This window comes from Haliotis rufescens, unplaced genomic scaffold, assembly GCF_023055435.1.
Source record: "Haliotis rufescens isolate VD_foot unplaced genomic scaffold, xgHalRufe1.0.p SCAF_2, whole genome shotgun sequence".
Classification (NCBI taxonomy): domain Eukaryota; kingdom Metazoa; phylum Mollusca; class Gastropoda; order Lepetellida; family Haliotidae; genus Haliotis; species Haliotis rufescens.
In genome coordinates, this window is record NW_025963890.1 from 7,699,575 (window position 1) to 7,721,830 (window position 22,256).

The 22,256-nt window shown below is 39.0% G+C and overlaps 1 protein-coding gene across 2 annotated transcripts; it reads right to left on the minus strand.

Moving 5' to 3' along the window:
• Window positions 1–1,104: 1,104 nt before the first annotated feature.
• LOC124111103 lies at window positions 1,105–21,813 on the minus strand. 2 transcript variants are annotated; one of them, XM_048399569.1, is made up of 11 exons: window positions 21,564–21,813; window positions 18,329–18,439; window positions 16,606–17,039; window positions 15,264–15,395; window positions 13,993–14,176; window positions 12,367–12,495; window positions 9,417–9,515; window positions 7,367–7,587; window positions 3,270–3,429; window positions 2,662–2,777; window positions 1,105–1,503 (listed from the first exon to the last, which is right to left on the minus strand). In XM_048399569.1, exons 2-11 carry the CDS (start codon window positions 18,402–18,404, stop codon window positions 1,312–1,314), a joined length of 1,743 nt encoding a protein of 580 aa, XP_048255526.1. In that variant the 5' UTR covers window positions 18,405–18,439; window positions 21,564–21,813; the 3' UTR covers window positions 1,105–1,311. The 2 variants fall into 2 exon arrangements, with proteins under 2 accessions (XP_048255526.1, XP_046326644.2); XM_046470688.2 differs by having other exon boundaries at window positions 18,329–18,533.
• Between the last annotated feature and the right edge of the window lie 443 nt (window positions 21,814–22,256).

A 22,256-nucleotide genomic window follows, 5' to 3' on the forward strand; every position in this document is an offset into this window, starting at 1 on the left:
TCTTCATGTCTTCCCTAATTGTTCTTCTGCCCTTGATACAAGAGAATGCTGAACTCACTAGTCTAATGAAAGTAAAATACATATACTGATGGGAGATAAATAAGGCAACACCTATAAAGGCGCACAGTACACAGGTCACAAGTCAGGTGAAGTTGAGCAAAGTTAGTTATGGAGAGTAGTTGGATTGGTCACCACGTTAAGCAGCTGGACTCCTGAAAGTTTTTAGGGCTTCTGTCCTGCCCAACACTGAAGCACATGTACCACATATGGTGTCTCCTTAGGCAAGTGACTTTGTTCGAAATCGAAATATGCCTCTCATCACCAAGCAGTGAGTGGGTACCCGGTAGGATGAGGTGGTAATGTGACTGTTAACCTTCTACCACCTCATAGGCAGTAAGGGTTGTTACCCCAGGGAGCTGAGAATGAACATTGAATGCACACTGATCCAATGACCGGGGTGATAATATGTAGCACCTTGTGAATTCACTCGGTGACTGAAAAATGGCACACTATAAACACACTTATAATTATTAAAGGAAATGAAAGTCACATGTACCCTGAACAGAACAGATTGCTTGGCAATATAGTGAATACACTTCATGCTAACATTTCACTTGATGACCAACTTGTATTAAAAAAAAGGTTTTCTTGTCATTTACCACTGAAATCAGCTATGTTCCACTTGTGTGATGGTGGCCTATAAATAATGGAGTCAAGACTGACATTCCAGTGATTGATATTACGAGCATCGATCCATGTCAACCGGGTATCATGACGCAGAATCAACCAAGTTACTGAACTTGACCACCCAATCCATTTGGTCGCCTCTTACGACCAGCATAGGTTACCGGGGACCTATTCTAACCTGGATTCCGCACAGGACAAGCAAAATGTAAACAAATTCTGCAATATTTCAATGTGTTTCCTTATCTACTCCCATCAGTATATTTGACCAGGGAACATCACATTTTTGTTCTGTTTGTTTGTTGTTTATGCCGCACTCAGCAATATTCAAGCTATATGATGGCGGTCTGTAAAAAATCGAGTCTGAACCAGGCAATCCAGTGATTGATATCATGATCATCAATCCACGCAGTTGGGAAACGATGACATGCATCAACCAAGTCAGCGAGCCTGACCACCCGATTCATTTAGTCGCCTCTTACGACAAGCAAAGTATGGGTTGCTGAAGACCTATTCTACCCCGAATCTTCACGGGTCTGGGGAAACATCACGTAACTATTGTGATTAAATGTCGCATTGGTCATTAAGTTTAGTCCCTGGTTCTGCATGTCACTCCTCAGACGATGATTACAGCTCAGTGGTATCCGGTGGCTTGTAGATGGGGGGTCGAACATGGGAGTCGATGGGAGCATGGATACGGAGTTCACAACACTCCGTTAGTCTGTCATGTTTATTCATGATCTTGTCCATCTCCCTTCCATCATAGGGTTGGTCCCAGGTAAAATACATTCCTTCCCGTAGGTCTGGGTGCTGACTTTTCTGAAAGGTAACAAGAACTTTACAGCAGTCTGCAGATCACATCTGGACCAGACACACCCGTGATTCATAGCTTAGCACACATGACAAATTTAAACATCCAATCCCCATTTTAGAATGGCTCTAGCCAACAGACAGCGGGAATTTGGAGTTAAAACTCACAGCTTCAAAAATGAATTATCAAAATATGATTATTATTGTTTAAATTAACACATTTAACACTTTTGCAGGTGTGGAAAACAAGGAATTTATGTAAAATGTCTAGGCAAAACAGAACATATATCTGGTCTCACTGCACCCTTCATCTGCACATCAATTATTCCACATAGACAGGGGCGGTCGGGTAGCCTAGTTGTGAAAGCGTTCGCTAGTCATGCCAAAAACCCAGGCTCGATTCCCGACATAGGTACAATGTGTGAAGCCCATTTCTGGTGTCCCCCGCCATGATATTGCTGGAATATTGCTAAAAGCGGCATAAAACCATACTCACTCACTCTACATAGACAGAAGACTGATGGTTCAAATTAGCATCTTCACCATGATGGCTATGGCAAAAAAATTTTTGACGCAGACAATCTGAACTTATTTGCAGGAGCATCCATGCAAACTGTCAGCTTTATTACTTCTTTGGTTTTAGAGAAAGAGACATTTACCAAGTAAACCTTTTTTCAAGTATATTTTATTTCATGAAAACACACAAATTAATCATAATTCCAGGAATTTTTTATCATGATGCTTTGAAAAAACCTTGAAACTGTGGTTTCTTGGACGAATATCACTAAACATCTAAAGAATTGGATAAAAAAGAAAAGTACTTCTAAGACAAACATGTATCTATAAAGTGCGATGTTTTGAACAAACTTGAGCCCCCTTTGAACAAGATAAACTAAACATGCTAAAAGGATTACAATTTTTTACAGAATAAATTTTCAGGGGCAGTTGGGTAACTTGGAGGTTAAAGCGTCCGCTTGTCATGCCAAAGGTCTGGGTTTGATTCCCCACATGTGCGTAATGTGTGAAGCATATTTCTGGTGCCTCCTGTCATGAAATTTCTGTGATTCTATCAATACGGAATAAAGCAATAGTCACTCACTCACTGAATAAAGTTTTCTTTATTTTACAAAATACATGCTCAAATTATTGCTTAGTACAACAACCCACCAGCTGTTCCACCGTTGGAGTATTCATGAAGTCCTTCATGCATGTGCCCCGGGGAACTACAGCTGGGGGTACTCTCTGATCCCCGGATTTCTTGATGACTGCAATCACATAGTCATCTGAAACAAGAAGACACATGGATAGTGGGACATTAATCATGAGGTGAGGTGAAATGGCAGTGTTCGAAATACCTGCCTGCCCAACCGTCCGAGACGGGTTGATTTCAACTCTGGCTGCCAGATTTTCAAATCCCCCTGCCCGACGGTCAGGTTATATTTTATATGTGAAAATATTCTAAATATTTCCTGATGATAAGCACTAATTCACATGTAAAGATGAATGATAAAATGTAACCAAAAAGAAACCTCGTTAGCTTATCCTGAGAAACATATGATTATAGTGGGCAGGCAGGTTTTGGTCAGGGCTGGCAAGTATTTCAGCTAGCCAGTCCTGTGGTCTGGCTGAATGTTTTGGGAGTTTCATACCCTGGAAATTGGGTTTAACGTCACGTCCATTAGTCCAGACTTCTAAATGCCTGTCAAAGAAGTCAACACCCTGACACATATTTCTGTAGAGGTTACTTGTCTCTTCAACACTTCCATGGATCTTACCACGAAGGGCATCTACAGCCTGTTCTGCAGTCAGCTGGGCATTGTGGCCCGCGGGAGCAAGCAGCCCATGAATCAGGCAGGCCAGACGCCTCAGGTCGGGGTCATCACTCCGGGAGATGCTGGGCAGGTAATTCCTCACAATGTTGGGTCTCTGCTGCAGCTGAAGTACAACAATGTCCACTTTAAAACAGGATGAACAATTAATTGAGTAAATCAGGGACCATATGTAGAACTATAGTAAAGTTTCAGTGTTTGGTAAATATTAATGAGGGCTCTGTTATTTAGGTTGGTTGGTTGGTTGGTTGTTTTACGCCGCACTCAGCAATATTCCAGTTATATGACGGTGGTCTGTAAATAATCGAGTCTGGACCAGACAATCCAGTGATTGACATCATGAGCATCGATCCACGCAATTGGGATTGATGACATGCTTCAACCAAGTCAGCAAGCCGGACCACCCTATCCCGTTAGTCGCCTCTTACGACAAGCATATTCGCCTGATACGGCAAGAATGGGTTGCTGAAGACCTATTGTACCCCGGATCTTCACGGGTCCTGTTATTTAGGGCAAGCTGGGAAATGAGGAATCTGAACCACACCAGGTACTAGCTGTCAGGTTACAGGGCCATTAACCACATAGCAATTGAAGCGCTATGACTGTCTATGTTAAAGTATGGGAGATATGAGAACCTTAGTTCCACGATCACTTTGTGGAACTGGGCCCTGGTTTTGTAAGAAAGGACATAAAGGTTGCAAGGATAGAAGGCAGATTTTCAAAACTGCATCGAAAATACATTTTATAGTATGATAACAGAGTTACATATACTTAGCAACAAAAGTTCCTGTAACACCCTTTTCCAATCGGTTGCATACAAGAAAAACCTTTCAGATACGAAAATATGAAAACATGTAGCACAAACGCAACCTCAGCTGTAAGCATGTTCTGATGGCAAAAAGTGTCTTTCATGCAGCTATCATGCAATTGATGATGTAAACTAGGGTATAAAAGCCTGCATGTTGAAGGGATTCGGCATGCATTGTTTCTGCTTGTCTTGACAACTGCAACACGGAAAAACATCAAATTTCAATTATTATTTGAAGTTTGGAGATATCATAATTATCTGAAAATGACTGCTTGAGAGCCACTGGTATGCTCCAGTCAGGAATGTCGCAGTGTGAAGTTGCTAGGTGATGTGACTTGCACAGAAACACCATTTGGACGTTATGGCAGCAAATATACATTGTCAGAGGCCGACCAAACGGTGGCAGCCCCCCCACCCCCTCTCCATTATACAAGCGTCCGTGAAGATCGTTGGATTCGAACCACCCATCTGCCAAATTGGTTCCAGCCTGCAACAATCCCTGCAAGAACCATCCCTGGCTTTTATTGAATAGAGGCACAGACTGTCCGTCGCTGTCTTAGACGTTATGGGATTGTTGCAAGGAGACTAGCCAGACGCCCAATTCTGACCAACAATCTAATGACATGTGAATTGACAATTCTGTTCTTGCAACTTTCTTTTGTCATAACGTCATTTCTGTGCTAGACATGTGTCATTAAATGTGTAACTTGTTTTACTGGTCCATTGTCTGTTTGAAAATATGAATTCTTTCTGATGTGTGCATCTACTTTGATCAGGTTCTTCTTTCATATTGTATCGCAGGAACTTTAGTTGCTGAGTATATACAAGGTAATGGTTAATTAAAAAGACAATTACAATTCTCACAGGGCCTACCAGTAATTTATCAAGATGTGCTCATAGCGTGATATCTGACTCCAAGTCTGCAGCAAATGTCAGTAAAAATACCCAATTCATGTTAATGTAGTTAAACTAACGTTATGTTACGTTATGTCTTTGTAGAGGTAACAGGTTGTAGTTTTGGCTCATATAGGGATATTCATAGTGACACTACCATGTCTACAAAAGGAAGTGATTGTTCCTAATCAATAAAATGTATTACCGTATTTTCTTGAGTATAGTGCGCACTTTTTTTCCAAAAAACACAGCTGTGTGGAAGGGGGTGCGCATTATACACGAATTATGAGTTTGGATGTTTTTTTCCCCCATGGAAAGACATTACCGTGAGCATGAAACACCGGGAATACCATGTCAACAAATCCATACTGAAGTACGCAAAATAATCATGTAATTACACTGTCTGGCTATAAAAAGTGTTCTTTGTATATCTGGACTTATGTTTGTAACTTATTTCATTGATTTTATTCAAAATTCCTTATAATATTGTTTTTATTAATTTCGGCGAAATCGTGTGTGAAGCGATCGGAAGATCGCACAACTCACCGTTATTAACAGCAACCACGGTCAGAATACCGCTATTGACGCCTTGAAACAAACTTTAGTTGACAGAGAATCGATACATATATCATAAATGACATACTTTGACTTGTTAAAAGTCATATTTGTTTTTGTTTGACGATTCTATGTCAACATGAAATTCACGCGATCACGTGATCACGTGCGCGTGAGCCTTGACGGTGACTGGTCAGACATGTTCCATGTAAAAAATAATACCCGGGAATAGCGATCAGCAGCTTCGCTTAGGGTTATTATTATTTTAAATATGTTTAGTAAAGGTTGCATATAATTAAGAAAATAATGGAATATATTATTCCTGATAAATAAAATAGTTTCAGATACAATTGTCGCCGATCCTTGCATTAAAAATCTTATAAAGTTATATCATTGGGTGTGTCTTAACCGAATCACCGGTCGATTCCAAGAAAACGTGTGTACAGCTGATTGCTGTTTCCAGCTTAGTTTACGAGAAAATACGCAAGGTAATCTTAATCCCTAAATATAAAACAATGCCTAGCAGAACAATAAATACTATTTAAACGGTAAATAAACATGTCTGGTGATTTTTTATCTCAAATTTCGAATTTGTACTGACGAAGTTTCTCAGCATCCGTTCGTTTGCCGGACTTCGCTCAAAGGGTACGGTGTAAAAAGTTTCTGCGCATAATATTCAAATTTCTTTTTTTCCAAAATATTGAACCCGCTAGAGGGGGGTGCGCATTATACATGGGTGCGCACTATACTCAAGAAAATACGGTAATTGACGAAAATCTACATGATCAAGCAAATGTGTCCTATGTACATAATAACTGCAAATTTAATTTTTGTTACTTCTGAGGCAGTGCTACTTACATACAGAATAGAGTTCCTCACAGATTTTGCACTGTTAGGGTTAAAATAAGTCCTTCCCGGGATGTTTTAGCAGGACAGCAACATCTTATGAGTGAGCGAGTGTTGTTTATCACTGCAGTCAGCAATATTCCAGCCAAATCACGATGGCCATGATGACCTACCATCAGCCCGGACACCGAGCCTGAACTTTCAAACCTCATTCAGTCATCATATAATCATCCTTTAACATTTGTGTTGTATCTTGGCTTTGAATTGTGCCCTGCACAAATGACATGACTCGCACATCATTCCCCGTGGCAGAAGGCCGATTAACTCACGCAATGTGCAGGCATGCTAACATGTAAGGGAGCATTCATTATACATGACTTGCACATCATTCCCCGTGGCAGAAGGCCGATTAACTCACGCAATGTGCAGGCATGCTAACATGTAAGGGAGCATTCATTATACATGACTCGCACATCATTCACCGTGGCAGAAGGCCGATTAACTCACGCAATGTGCAGGCATGCTAACATGTAAGGGAGCATTCATTATACATGACTCGCACATCATTCACCGTGGCAGAAGGCCGATTAACTCACGCAATGTGCAGGCATGCTAACATGTAAGGGAGCATTCATTATACATGAATCGCAAAAGTATTGGCAACATATACTCGACCCTATGATACTAATCATAGCATTATTCAAATACACTTCAATTTGTAAGAGTTGGGCGCTTTACATCCAATTAATTGATCAAATTGTCTGTCAGTGAAAGTGACAAGTACTGTCGTCAAGATTTCTATTTATAAGGAACCAAGTGAGGGATTAAAATCTATCTGATGGATCTATCTAGCACGAAGAAAGACTCTTACTTGTAGTTGTTTTTTTGTCTCATTATGTGGAGTAGCTAGAATTGCTAATTGACTTCTTGTCAAACTTACCAATTTCAGATATTTGGACATTACATGCAGGCAAGGTCCCCCTTGCATATTACATGTATCACAGCGCCGAAGATTCGCTCGCTCATTCCCCAGCAAGACACGTCCAAATACGATGTGCAGCAGCACGACCCCCACTGCCCACAGGTCGAGAGATTTCAGCAAATCAAAGTCTTGGCTTTTGTGGCACTTTCTGAACCATGGAGGCAGGAATGTGTATGTCGCTGTAACAGAAAGTGTTTCTTCTAAGAAGGCTCTTTAGAATTATCTCGCTACATCAATAGATCAATGATTATTTAACCCTGCTAATTTGGATGTTATTGTTTCAATGAAACTGATCAGTTTAACAAATACATGGATTAATGGAGATGTGATTATCAATTTCAACAGAGTGTGAGCAGGTTTACAGCTTAGTCTTAGTTGACACTGACTTACCAAAGTCGTCAGCATTTCATTTTTGGCCATTCCGTGAGTCTGCTCGATATTTATTACCCCTAAAGCGACAGGTTTATTTCCGTGATGCATGGCGGCACCCTTGGTAAAACAGTAAAATTGCCAATATCAATTTGAAGATTTATTTAGAAAAAGCTTCTTTGCATTTCTGAACACATACTATCTACTATATTTTGTTTCAAATTAGAAGCAATATTAATTCATCAGTTAAGAACTTGATATACATGTCAATCTCATTAAAATCAGATCTTTGTTCTCGCATCCGCTAAACAAATATCTGAGGACATCCAATTACGGGTCACGTCTGAACTACCTTTTATCCGACCAATCAGAGGGATGCTTACCAGATCATGAAAGTGACAGTCGGAATGTGATTCCTAATCATGCGACCTCGAAAACGTTAACAGGGGGTATTCCGAACAATAGTTACGTGCTTAACAACTGAATCCATACAATCTAGAACATCTATTAGCCATTCAAGAATGTTCATTTGTTCAAGTTTCAATTTTTTAATGGAGAATTTGTCCAAATACATTTCGAAGCGTAGTCGCCTATTTAAAATTAGTGCTATAAAGCATGAGAAAGCTGCCTTCTGATTGGCTAATGTTAGCTTCTTGTCAGTCATTCCATTGGTCGGTCAAAGTCAGCGCAAGGTTGGTCTGACGTGACCAGTAATGGGGTGTCCTCAGATTTTGTTCATCTGGATTTATTAATCCATGACTTTTATTCTAAATCAGTAGGAACTGTGGATAAACCTAAGGTGTAAACAGGTCTTTAGTACTTTCATGACTAACTTCCATTGGGACAGCTGTAGAAATCTTGGACTTGCAATACATAACCAGGTCTGAAGCCAACAACTGGTACTCAGTGGAGCAATCATCACACAATGCCATGTCACACAACGTAAAGCCATAAGGTATTTCCACAATCTCATTATATCAGATCTAAGTTCTCGCTGCCGCTAAACAAAGATCTGATGACATCACATTAGGAGTCACGTCAGAATGACCTTTCCCAAACTTTGACCGACCACTGACATGACTACCAAAAAGTCGACATCAGCCAATTAGAAAGCAGCTTTCTCAAGCTTTATGGCAATCGTTTCAACCTGGCGACTTCCATTTCAGACTACAATTGAAAAATATGTTGACACAGTTCTCGATTAAATTTAGAAAACTGAACAAGCGCACATTCCAGGATGTCTAATATATGGTTGAAATTGTATGGCAGTGCTTCCCACATACTGTGCAGCTTCTCGGGCTCAAATGTTTATCCTACGGAAGCGAGAGATAGATGATAATTTTGAATAATGAAAGGTCGTGCTGACGTGCCCTGAAATGGGATGTCCTCAGAACTTTGTTTAGCGACAGCGAGAACTAAGATATGATTTTAATGAGGTTGGTATTACCACATGGAGGTGTCCAAAACAGAAACACAAAGGAGTGAGTGAGTGAGTGACAGTTTTACATCAAGGCACATCAGTAGTTTACAGAACTGTCAGGGTACATGGTCTTGTTGGTGCAAACATCATCTTCCCAAGGCAAGGGAGTTAACTGACTCTCGGGAAGGTGTACAAATATATACATGACATCAGTCTTACCACGCATCCCTGTCTTGTACATGTTGTAGGTAGGGTGATAGGCCGACTCCATGTCAATTAAGATAGGATAACCATATCCGTTTTGAACGATATTTTCATCTGAAAGCAAGAGGAACATTTATCAGCAACTTTTATTGGTCAATAGATTTGGAATGAGAGCCTGTAGCTTCCAGTCCACAAATTCACTTGTGTATCGGTACTGTCTGAAACAAAGCTTTAACATGTTTAAGCCAGCTGAAGTCATGATTAACTGAATTGGTTGTTGTGTTAGCATCACTTGTGTCTAAATAGCATTTCTACAATTTCTGACATTAACATTTGTCAAAGCTATTAGCCAGAAACCTGGCATATAATTAAGGTGAGGTGAAATTGGGTTTAACGTCGCGTCCAAGATTATTGCACTTATATAGCGACGTGCATGCACGTGTATGTGTGTGTGTGGCTGCTTGTACTAGTCCGGACTGATGCCGATTTATAGTGATAGCACACTGAGATACCATGCTGCTGTTTAACATGAATACCCCACTCAGACACAGTATACTGACTCCGAGCCGACCAGTCCTTGTCTTAGCCCCTTAATGCCGAGCGCCAGACAGGGTAACAACAAGTACAATCTTTTAACGTCTTTTTGTATGACGCGGCCCGGGATCGAACCCTGGACCTTCCGCTCTCCGGGCGGATGCTGACATATAATTAAGATTGACAACTGATGGACAACTGATCTTGTCCTACCTACAAAACCAAATGCTGTCAACATGGTCAAGCCTGTATTCTTTGGATAAAATAGGGCAAGCCCGTATTGTTTGTTTAAACTTGGGCTGAGACGAGTCCAAATTTACTACCCGGGTACCCACCCCTCTATTACCTAATCGGGCGGTCGGGTAGCCTAGTGGTTAAAGCGTTCGCTCATCACGCCGAAGACCCGGGTTCGATTCCCGACATGGGTACAATATGTGAAGCCCATTTCTGGTGTCCCCCGCCGTGATATTGCTGGAATATTGCTAAAAGCGGCGTAAAACCATACTCACTCACTCACTCACTATTACCTAATCCTACCTGGGTACCTGCTGTAGATTTCAACACATAAATGTACAAAATATCTGATTGGGAATAGTATTTAAGTACAGTTATAAAACAATCTGCTCATGCCTTCACTGAATTTTACTGAAGTTTTATCTTCATTCAAACTTATAAAGTTAGAAGGAATGCGTACATAGTGAGAGAAAAATGTGAACATAAGTGACTTACAGTGTAACCATGGAGTTCAAGATATTTTTTTGTCATTAAACACGTGACTAACCACTAGGGCTAAGACCTGTCTAAATGTACTACCCGGGTACCTGCTGTAGGTCTCAAGAGTTGGGAACAAAATGTCTGATTGGGAATTATTTTACTGCAGCCCTGGCAAAAACTATTTAGATACATGTATCAAACGATCAGATCATACGTACACTGAAGTTGACTACAAGTCAAAAGGAATGCGCACATTAGAGACTTGTAGTGTAACCACTGAGCTATAGTGAGTTTTTGTCATTACACAATATATCCTGTGAGTAACCACAGGTCCGGGTAGTCCGGTGGATACCCGGGTCATACAAAGTACCCACCTGATCGTGTACCCAAGTTACCCGTCCAAGCCCTAGTTTAAACAATGATAAATTTCCACAAACCTAGTCACAGTACCATTTGCCAAGTCCAGTATGAGGATGATGTGGCCTTTGACCTCATCAAGTTTGATTGATTTTGGAAGCTAAAGAAGATAAAACTCATCTGCAGTTTTAATCAACAGATTTTTTAGTTGTTGTCCTGAAGCCAGATTCAGGGTATGATAAAGGATGGTAGTGAGGTGAGGTGAAATTGGGTTTAAAGTCGCATCCAAGATTGTTGCACTTATATAGTGACGTGCATGTATTTGTGCGTCTGTGTGTGTGGCTGCTTGTACTAGTCCGGACAGATGCTGATTTTATAGCGCTAGCACACTGAGATACCATGCCACAGTTTAACATGAATACCCCACTTGGACACAGTATACTGACTCCAAGCCAGTCCTTGTTTTAGTCCCTTAATGCCGAGTGCCAGACAGGGTAATAACAAGTACCATCTTTTAACGTCTTTTGGTATGACGCAGCTGGAGATCGAACCCCGGACTTTCCCACTCTCCAGGCGGATGCTCTACCACTAGACCATGGAGGCGGTCCTAATCATGGCAGTACTAAGCATGGTAAGATTCAGAAAGTACTCTGACATTTTCTTGTGGTTTATCACTTTTGCCATTGGGCAGGTGGCAACTCTGTAAATTATTTAATAACCCTGTGTTAATTAGGGCTGGAAATATATAAGATCAATAATTGTAATTATCATCAGAGGGAAGAAAAATTAAAGATTATCGATATGACAGTTGTGTCATCAATAATACCTTACAGAAAGCACTGTGATGAACATGATGAAATAAAGTTTAGATTTACCAAAACAGACTTGTTATCATGGTTATTGTCAATAATCTCAATTGCTTAAGATGGAAAGTAACTGTTTTTGTTATATCAAAAATGTCCACTAAGTAATCCCTGAATAAATGTGCCACCACTCACCTGTGGAGTGAAATATGTTGATTTCTTTAGGATTTATTTTGCGTATATAAAATTCCATCAATATTTATCAGACGTTCAGCTTTTTCCTGAGAAAATAATGTATGTTTTGAAGCAGTGAAAAAATATTCTGCCTCTAACAAAAATCCAAGCCTCCTCAAAATATCAAACAGTCGGTCCTAAGTCAGTACCACAACAGAACCATGGCAAATAAGCCTCTAGTAGGACAGCATCACTGCCTTACTTGTTCAGTGGGTGTAAATGCAATTCATGTCCGAATTCCGAATTTTTTTTTGATGCAATGCATGCTCATATTAAGTCCCTATTAACATGATTAATTGAAACACAAGATAAACTCAACTTACATTTAATATCCCCATGGACAATGTCTTTCGAGTGAAGATATCCAACATTAATCAAAATGTTTTCAGCAAGTCTCCATTTCGCTCTAATATCCAAAGAACGGAACAGAGATGATGGATCAAGGGTACCCCCTGAAACACATAAACATGATCTTGGTACTACAAGTGTTTGTAAGACTCTTACATTAGAAATACATGATGTTAGAACTGATAGATGTATGTGGATTTTATATGCAATGTTTTACAATCTCAGTAAAGTCAGATCTCAGTTCTCGCTTCCACTGAACAAAGATCTGAGGACCTCCATTATGGGTCATGTCAGACTGACCTTTCATCCGACCAATCAGAGCGTCACTATCCATATTGGGATAGCGACAATAGGAATGTGTTTTCTAATCATACAACCTCAAAAAGCTTAACATGGGGTATTATGAAAGACAGTTACAGCTATACGACTGATTCTGTCAAAACTTTGTCAGTCTCTCGCCTCAATGGTATAAACATTTGAAACAAAAGAGACTGCCATAGCCCATGTAAAGTACTGCCATACAATTTGGGCAATCTATTATGCATTCCAGAATGTTCTTCTGTTCAGTTTTCAAAATTTGAATCGAGTAATTTGTCAAAACATATTTTCAAAGTGAAGTTAGAATGGAAGTCACTAGTTTGAAAGTAGTGACTGACTGGCTAATGTCAACTTCTTGTCAGTCATTTCATTGGTTGGTCCAAATTCACAAAATGTCGATCTGATGTGATCTGTAATGGATTGCCCTCAGATCTTTGAGTATAGATAATAGGCACAGATCAGATTTGAATGAGATTGAACATTTTTAGGCTGCATCTTGCCTCTTCATCTGATGAAACATTGCGTAGAAAGAATCCAGAAGTACAAGCCCGAAAATGTTATCTCTGTGAACTTCCAACTTTTAACATGTTTAAATCAAAGACTTAAGTTTAATTTAGTTTAAGATTGATGCAGAAAATTTAAAACTAAAATCAAAAAGATCATCATATCAAAATATGTAAAACAAATATAGTCTTATTTCATACAGCAGACATTACTGTGTATCAAATAAAACAAAGACAATTGAATAAACATGTAAAATACATTTCATATGTAAAATCAGATTAAACTATTGTGAGCAGGTTTCTAGACACACTGTTACTGGGATCACACACATACACTTTTAGATTTTGTTGATTTTGAAATGTTGAAATTGCTGACTCATCAGATCCAGGGGAGTACCAGGAATGTTAATGTCAAAGGGCACTGCATTAAATTAAAGTTCAATAAATACACAAGTAATAATCTACTCAAGATCTTAACATGCTTAAGGAAGAGAATATATGGATGTCAACTTCTTCATTATGTGGAACACAACGTTTCCGAGTATATGCTTACTCCTTCACCTGATGAAGGAGTAAGCATATACTCCGAAACGTTGTGTTCCACATAATAAAGAAGTTGACATCCATATATTCTCTTCCTTTTGTTAATCACTTCTAAATACCTTTCAAAGACCTACCCAAGATCTTGTTTCAAACTAACACTTCAAAAGTCAATTAAACGTGAAATTAGTGGATGAACTGCAAAAGCTTGAGATGATGATGACTGAATGATATACATACCGGGATAAAATTCCATGAAGATTTCTCCAAAGTATTTGGTACCCATCTTGCGCTTGACAATACCAAAGATCTTGCCAAGTCCAGGGCAGTGGTCCTGGTGATCAACAACAAGGGACACTTGCTGCTCTCGAGTCAGCTTCAACACCTTCTTCCCAAATGGTAGTTCTGTAGCCACCAGGGGAACCTGGGATACACCAACATAAGGTAAGACAGGATATACATCAGGTATATTTGGTTAAATTGTATAACTTTGATATATACTCACTGCCAAAAGATATATGATGCATCTCGAGTCGTAGATCTATGACGTCACATGTCATGCATTCATGAGGAGTGAGTGAGTTGGGTTTAACGCCGCTTTTAACAGTATTCCAGTTATATCGCGGCGTGTCAGCTTAATGTGGGAGGAAAGCCCGAAGTGATGCAGGTCTCAGATGTTTACCACTTCGGTGAAACCCACGAGCACGGGTAATGTGCTGACAAACCTAGAAACATAATTGGGGCGAACCGGGATTCGAACCCACAATCATAGGTTTCTGGCGTGCCCAAGGGACGCAACTCTGCACAGCGAATCAAGGTGCCTTAGACGACTTGGCCACCCGTGCCCCAGCATTCATGAGGAACGGTTCACACAACATACCAGTATGTTCGTTTGTGTATTGAACCAATCTAATATTTCTTGAATATGAGTAATTTTACATCTATTGACAATCATGTATGGTATCCACATTTCTTTTGTTGGTATATAAATGATGTAAAAGTTACGGTTAGACTTTAAAAAGTTACAGAATTTATTTGTCAACAAACATGACAAATGTCAAGACATATTTCTGGCTGTTTTTGAATGTTTATTTTCAAGTTGAAGTAACAGAGTTATTTCAAATGCAGTAAAAGTCAAATGAGACACAAGATTACCAGAGAAATATCATATTCATTTACAGATATACAGTACCCATTGCAGTATGAACTTTCATAGAGATAATTTTGATAATGGCAATGGCTCAACATTGCATGAAGTCGAATCCAAGGTTGCAATTCATTAGTGAGTGAGTATGGTTTTATGCCGCTTTTAGCAATATTCAAGCAATATCACGGCAGGGGACATCAGAAATCGTCTTCACACATTGTACCCATGTTGGGAATCGAAACCAGGTCTTCGGCGTGACGAGCGAACGCTTTAACCGCTAGGCTACCCGACTGCCCCTGCCGTACATTAGTACAATCCAACAGGTCCACACCTAATCCAATTAATTCACACAATGATTTCTCACTTGCTTGGTGATGAATTTGGTCTGAGTAATGTTATCCATGCACAGGTCCACAAGTTTATCATCTTGGAACCTTCGTAAACAAATGTAGTCATCACCACGCTTGAAACTGGAGCTTCCAAACATACCTTCAGTCTGAAAAAGAATGATGGAAGATAAATGGTGGGGATATTAAAAATAATTTGCAAATAAATGGAATTCTTAAACTGACTATTATTTCTTTGCAGACAATTTGCAAAAAACATTGTCGTGATTAGTGAGCTTTGACAGTTCAGCCTGACAAAGTTTTTTGTTAAAGTTAAAACGCATATCATAGTTTGTCATCGCGAAATTTACAGTGCACAAAATACCCCAATGTCATAAATATATTCTCCTATACATCATACTTACATATACTGCTTCAAATTGCGAGGATAGTTGCAGGATTGTTAAAAAAAATACTGTAGTAAATTCGATCGTGTTTGCGAAGCATGTCCGAAGGGAAGTAACTGCGTAGTTATGTAAAAACTGCATACCGCTAATAGAAATAGGGTGGGGTCCGATTTAATTATTTTTTCATATATTGTCCCTTAAAAATTAAATCGTAAACACACTGGAAATTATAACAAATGATTGCAGAAGAGAATAAACCTATTTACAACCGCGTATTCAGCTGTATTGATAGTTTTAAGAATACCTGTTGACTTCATCATTGTAACTCAACTTCCAAGTAAATTCTAAAAATAGCAGCTTATGAAATACGCACGCAACCTTTACCCTAGTTTGTGATGTACACTGATTTTCCCGCTTTCTGCGTTAATCAAGGAGTTTGGAGATGGGATTTTGAACCGACCCTCCGAGGTGTGGTAAACCAGCTTTGAGAATAAGTGCAGGAAGAGTTACCTCCTCTGCCATGAGCATTGCTACTTTGAGCACGACTCACCCAGACCAGCCAAACTGACCAGTAACAGTTGTCATATTTTAAACAATTAGTGTCTCATTAGTTTGATCTTCTTGGTTATTGTCTGCTTTATATCAAAGATGAGAGGTAGTTTAGTATAATTCAGTACATATGTATCCAGCCACATCAACACAAAATCAATTACCGGTATCTGCAGTCCTAATGACGGAGAAGATGGAGGCAAGACTTGCCTTCATCCTGTTCATTAATATCTGGTTGCACCATGAGTTCACAAGTCATCTACAATTCCATTCTTATTTCACACACTGCTTCTTTATCATGTTAATGATGATGTTATTTTCATACTTCCATGAAAATTTATCATAATGAACACATTCCAAGTTTCAAACTTTAGAAGAATCAACTGTGGTATGTATCAAATATCGGAATGTAAATAAAATTTACCTCTGACAGAAAGACCCCAGAATCATTCTCTGCTGTTTCGATTTTGCCAAGAAAATCATAAACATCTTTCTTGGTGCCATACTTGATCTCTTTAAACCTTGGAATTTCACCAAGCTTGTAGAGATTTGCCACCTGCTGCTGAAAACTGCAGCATCTTCCAGCAGATACAATGTGGCTCTGATACCCCTGCCGCCTAGCATCCCAGATCAAATCAGGCCCTCCAGGAGGTTCGGGAAACCATCTGGGGACATCACTAACGCCTACAACTGCCGTGTCTTGAGCTGCACTCAGTGGCTGTAGTAGGGGTGGCTGCTGCTGACTGACGGCAGGAACATTGCTGTCAACACCACTATCAATGTTGGTGCTTGTGCCATCAGTTTCCAAATCTTTGAAGCCAAGACTGCTTTCAAACATGCCGGCTGCTATATCTTTTTCTGAAAATAAGAATAATAAGACCTCTTCCTTACATTGATACATAATACATGGCTTCAAACCAGGATGAAAATGTATAGCTATTAAAGGGGGGCTGTGATCCAGCTAATTGGCAGTCCTAGCAAGATTGAGTATCATGCCTACAATGAGCCATGTCTCAGTGGTGCAATAACAATGGCCATCCTAAGTCTGAAATGTCCCAGACAGTAAAATCTTCCCTTAAGACGAGACGGCTCAACCTATCATTGTGCTTATATAAATCAAATACTGTATTTGCCATCTTAACCACCCCATCCAACTTCCAGACCAAGATGTAAGTAAACTTCATGTGCCTGGTACTGAGCCTGAAACTTTACAAAATAATCTGTATTTTCTAGTGCATATTTCAGAACTGCCCAGTAATCAGGTAATTATTATCAAACGGTTTTAGTTTCATGGATATTTGTACTATGTCTGTTCTCATGATTCTCTACCATTCAAACTCAGACAACCAAATTAACTTGTACCGTCAAGTCCCGTTTCCGACATTGTTGGTTGCATATGATTATGTTGGATTAACGAGTATGTCGGATAAATGAAATTAGGTATTATCAATGTTCACGATCGAAAATTGGACAACTACACGATAGATAACGATTCAAACATATTGTAATAAAAAAAGGAAAAAGGAAATATTCATATTGTTGTGTTACATTATGTTACAATATGTTTTCTAATCATGCAAGTTTATCTCTGCAGCCGTTTAAAAATGCAGCTACTCGCCGACTTGTCTTGCATCAAAACACGGGGCTATGTACTTGTGGGCAGATGACCATGGAGTACGCTGAACACCGTGTCGGATTAACGAGACTGATTAATGAGTGATTTCAGCAAATCGTTGCAAATTAGGTGCGTCGGAGTCGGAGTGCGAGACTGTCGGATTAACATGATTAACGGGTCTAAACAGTACTGATTTAATCGGTTCCCATCATTTGTGTCGGATAAACATGATAAAGCCGATTGTTGGATTAACGAGTGTCGGATAAACGAGACTTGACTGTATATGGTTTTAATTAGCACACACACAAACCTCCCTTCCCTTTGTCACTCTTCTAAGCACCTGGGGTGTTTATTATGGTAAATACGGTTAATTACTGACAATACTTACATAAGTAGTTTATTGAAATTTAGCCAGTAGGTTACTATTTAATATTCATAACATGGTAATCATGATAATGATAAATCAATAAATCCTGTCATAGGGATCACAGCCAATTAAGGTTCACTTGCATTACTGATGTCATGCACATACCATCAAACAGAGCTAAGCTGGCAGACATTACAGCGCCTTCAAGACTGCTGCTGGCACTAGTCTCTTGACTGTCCATTCTCTCCTCATAACCCGCCACTGACGAGAACTTTCCTGCAGACAGACTGTATTCTTGAATATTTTTTTGTTGTAAAAGCATGGGCTCTTGTGCCATACTGCATATATCAGGGTCTATCAGTATGCTCTTCTGAAACAGAAAATACCAGAGTAATTGTACAGAACCAATTAATAATTCTCTACTAAACAAGAGTCATCAGAAGATGACAAATCTCCCCCGGTCAGCACTAAATCGAAGGAACAAATCATCCGACCATGCTGACTGTTACGTTTAAGTCCAACTTGATGAGAAAATTTCTATCCAATCTATCTGTCTGTATCCAAGAGTAGTTTTTGAGCTATCAAAATATTACCATGGAAATAGGGATTCAGAACTTTATATTTGTAGACACCAATATACACTCAGAGTCAAAGTCACACTTGTTGCCATGGAAATGGAAGAAACATAAATTTAAAAAATCCCTATATAGCATAAGGCACCAGATGACAACCTGTTTTTTGTGTGTGCACAGTATTAAGTAAGAATACCTATTACTTTTAGAGATGTGGTCCACACAAACACACCACTGTGAACAGAGTCAAAATCAAACTTGCAACCTTGAAACAAAATATAAATTATTAAAATCCCAAGTAGCAAAAGTCACCGCAGTTTCAAGAAAGAGTACCAATTAGTCTTAGTGATATGCTGTGTGTGCATGTGTGTGTGTGTTTGTGTGTGTGTGTGTGTGTGTGGGGAGGGGGGGCAAAATCAACTGAGATGCAGATTCTTCTGCCACTCAGTCATTATGTCTAGCAAAACTGCTGGAATGTGTTTTCAGCAAATACATAAATCAGGAGTGTTATCCACAAAATAGCATCACAGTTCATTCCTAATGAGCATTATGAGCTAAAACTGATTGGTACTTCACATTTTAGTTGTCAAGGCATTATTAAGCTATCAGACGAACACCAATTCTATGAACATGATGAAACCATTTCTTTAAATAAATGTAATTTTTCTTTTCAGTAGAGCCTTTCCTCCTCTGCTTTTTTATATGGGGAATCAAGGAAGCTGTACTTGCTTTACTTTAAATGAAAATGATGATGGCTAAATGAAACTTGAAACTTAGATCAGTTTCATAACTATAGCTTCAAGCTATATTGCTATATTCCCAGTTACATTCTGAGCTATTTTTATTTATGGAAACATTAGTGTAAGTAGAATGCCAATATCAATTCTGAAAACCACTATGATGATTATAGTAATGGTACTGAGCCATCTGGCAGTCATAATGATTACACTATAGCAGAGACCATATAACATGTATAATAGATCTACTGTATGGTCTCTGACTATATTTACACCTAGACAGTTACTGTTTCAAGCATGGTGCTATAATGACTCAGTTGGGGCCTAAACAGGCAATAATAGCATAAGACAGTAGGGCAAAGTACCTCAATTGTTTGGTGGTTAATCCCACATGGTCCTAATATTTATGATATCAGTAAATCGAAATATATATACTTATACCTTGATAGTAACAAAAGAAAGCCTAACCTAGTCCTGCACCATGACCGTGGAATATATTTATTTCATAAATAAAATAATAATCTAGAAATGCATACTAAAGCAAGTCTAGCCAGCTGAAGCTAGCTCTATTCTGAAATCAGCATAGGGAATTTTTTATATATTTTTAGAGCCAAGAAGGATATTGTGTATTCTACCATGAATTTGGAATTTACTCAATTCTGATTGGTCAATCAGAGGCTATTAAATCACAATAAACCCCCTCTGATTGAAACAGCTGGTTTGACGGCCGCATCACTGCGGAAGCTAATATTCATAGAATAGTACTTTTTTCAGTCATTGTCGGTAGGCATATTTAAATAATTATATCTACAATTACAGGTTACAAAATGCACAGATGCGGTTACTACAATATTCAAAGGATGTGTGGCAATACATTTCGTGCATAAAACACGATAGAAATCTACAAAGGCACTGTATTTATGTTTTGGAGACAACAGAGAGCTTGGAATTTTGGCGCTTTTCTATATACGACTATGACGTCATATATTTTGCGTCACAATAAACAATATGACGTCATAATGGTGACGTGCGATGTGGAGCGAAAGCCTTGCAAAGCTTGCTTTGTTTTCTTTAGGGATTCCCAACTCATGTTAGCTTATCAAGTTGCCGTGCTTATATGCTTTCAATGCCTGTCATATGTTCGAGTGAAGTATTATGGTGTAAACAAACTGCTTGAGTATATACAGCGCCATATTGTGTTCGGTGATTCCGTAATTCAGATCGATCAGATCAAAACACTCGACTCAACCAATGCCGCTTCACTCAGTATATTTGCTAACACCAAATAGTTCGCATTTTATTCTGTCATGGTAGAATGGAGATAAACACACTGTGTTTTACAATGTAGAGCTAGGTTACCTGTAGCGGGGTTAAATCTACAGGTAACCTAGCTCTACATTGAAAACACAGTATGTTTATCTCCTAAATATAAGATTTCACAGACTAAATGTTAGCCTAAGAGTAACCCTGTAACCATGTTTACTGTCACAACGCATCATGTATATTACCCACCTATACCAAATAATACAATACACACAGCACAAAATATATACAATATTCACATTGCAGCACAATTAATCTGAGTAAAATAAATATGACGTCATAAATTGATGGTCGATCAAATCACTTGCAGCTCTATACCCAGATATTAAACCAACAAAAATGTGGGCGGCACAATAGCTTTCTCAGCCTTGTTGTCGTAGCACTACTGAGGTTAACCGCACTGACAGAACTTTCTCGAAACACTAGAACTGCTTGAAACCAGTTCACACGTTGTTTATCGGTACATACAACTGTTCTTGTCTACATCACTGTACTTATATACACGATAAGACAATGTAAACTTGCCACATTGTTTTATTTACATCACTGTTTGTTTCAAGTCTTAAATCGTTCAAATCACCAAAACAAAATAAACAAATACAGCCAATTACACTCAACATGAGCACGTATCACGTTTAGGCTTGAGTTCTAGCTAAATTTAGAAAGTGAGTAAGGGCCAAATGGCATTTCATCAGCAATTAGGTTTCATCTTTCTTTAACGAAACAGTACACAATTAGAGCTAAAGTAATAATTTAGTAGAATCCTACCTGTCGTCACACAAGACTGCAGCGTTTTATGTTTGTCATCGACACGTACGTATCCATCACGTTCTATTAAACCAGATCGGGCGTTCTGGACAGTCTGCCGGCCGCTGCATGATAGCAGCAAAGAGAAGGGGATCTCCCTAATTATGCAGTATCCCCTATAATTTGGATCCGACGGAAAATGATCGTATTTTCAATACTTTACGTCTTTTTCACAAGTAATGTCAAATTTGAATAAATATTCCTGAACCTGTCTTGTTTGTGTAAGTTGTAATTAAGCTTGTAAACATTATGCTATATTTAGCCGGTTTTTCCAACTGGGCTCCTGTCTACTGATGTCAAATATATAGATCTATATATAACGAATACCTATATATCTATATACACAAACTTGTACAACTACAATCGAGGTCATTATCGGCTGATTATGTACAATACACTTACAGATTTGATAATACAATCATTCATGTGGTTAGGCCTTGTCAAGTCTTAAGATAATATCTTATTTTCTTTCGATTCAAAATCTTCATTTTATCAGAGAACACATACCGAGCGTTAGTCCTGCACCATTACTATGGAATATATTTATTTTATGAAAACAGCCGGGAACCAGCTTACCAGCTTACACAGCCAGGGACAAGCTCCTCACAGCGATAGCACGTTCGCGGAGCTCTCTATACTATCGCTGCCACCAGT

Bases quoted from the DNA above. Each gene is read 5' to 3' on its own strand.
- LOC124111103 (XM_046470688.2), bottom strand. From the start codon at position 18,500: ATGGCACAAGAGCCCATGCTTTTACAACAAAAAAATATTCAAGAATAC. The intron at 7,588-9,416 runs GTAAGACTGATG...TTTCTGTTACAG, and splicing joins GTACAAGACAGGGATGCGTG to CGACATACACATTCCTGCCT. The intron at 1,504-2,661 runs GTGGGTTGTTGT...GTTACCTTTCAG, and splicing joins CTCCAACGGTGGAACAGCTG to AAAAGTCAGCACCCAGACCT.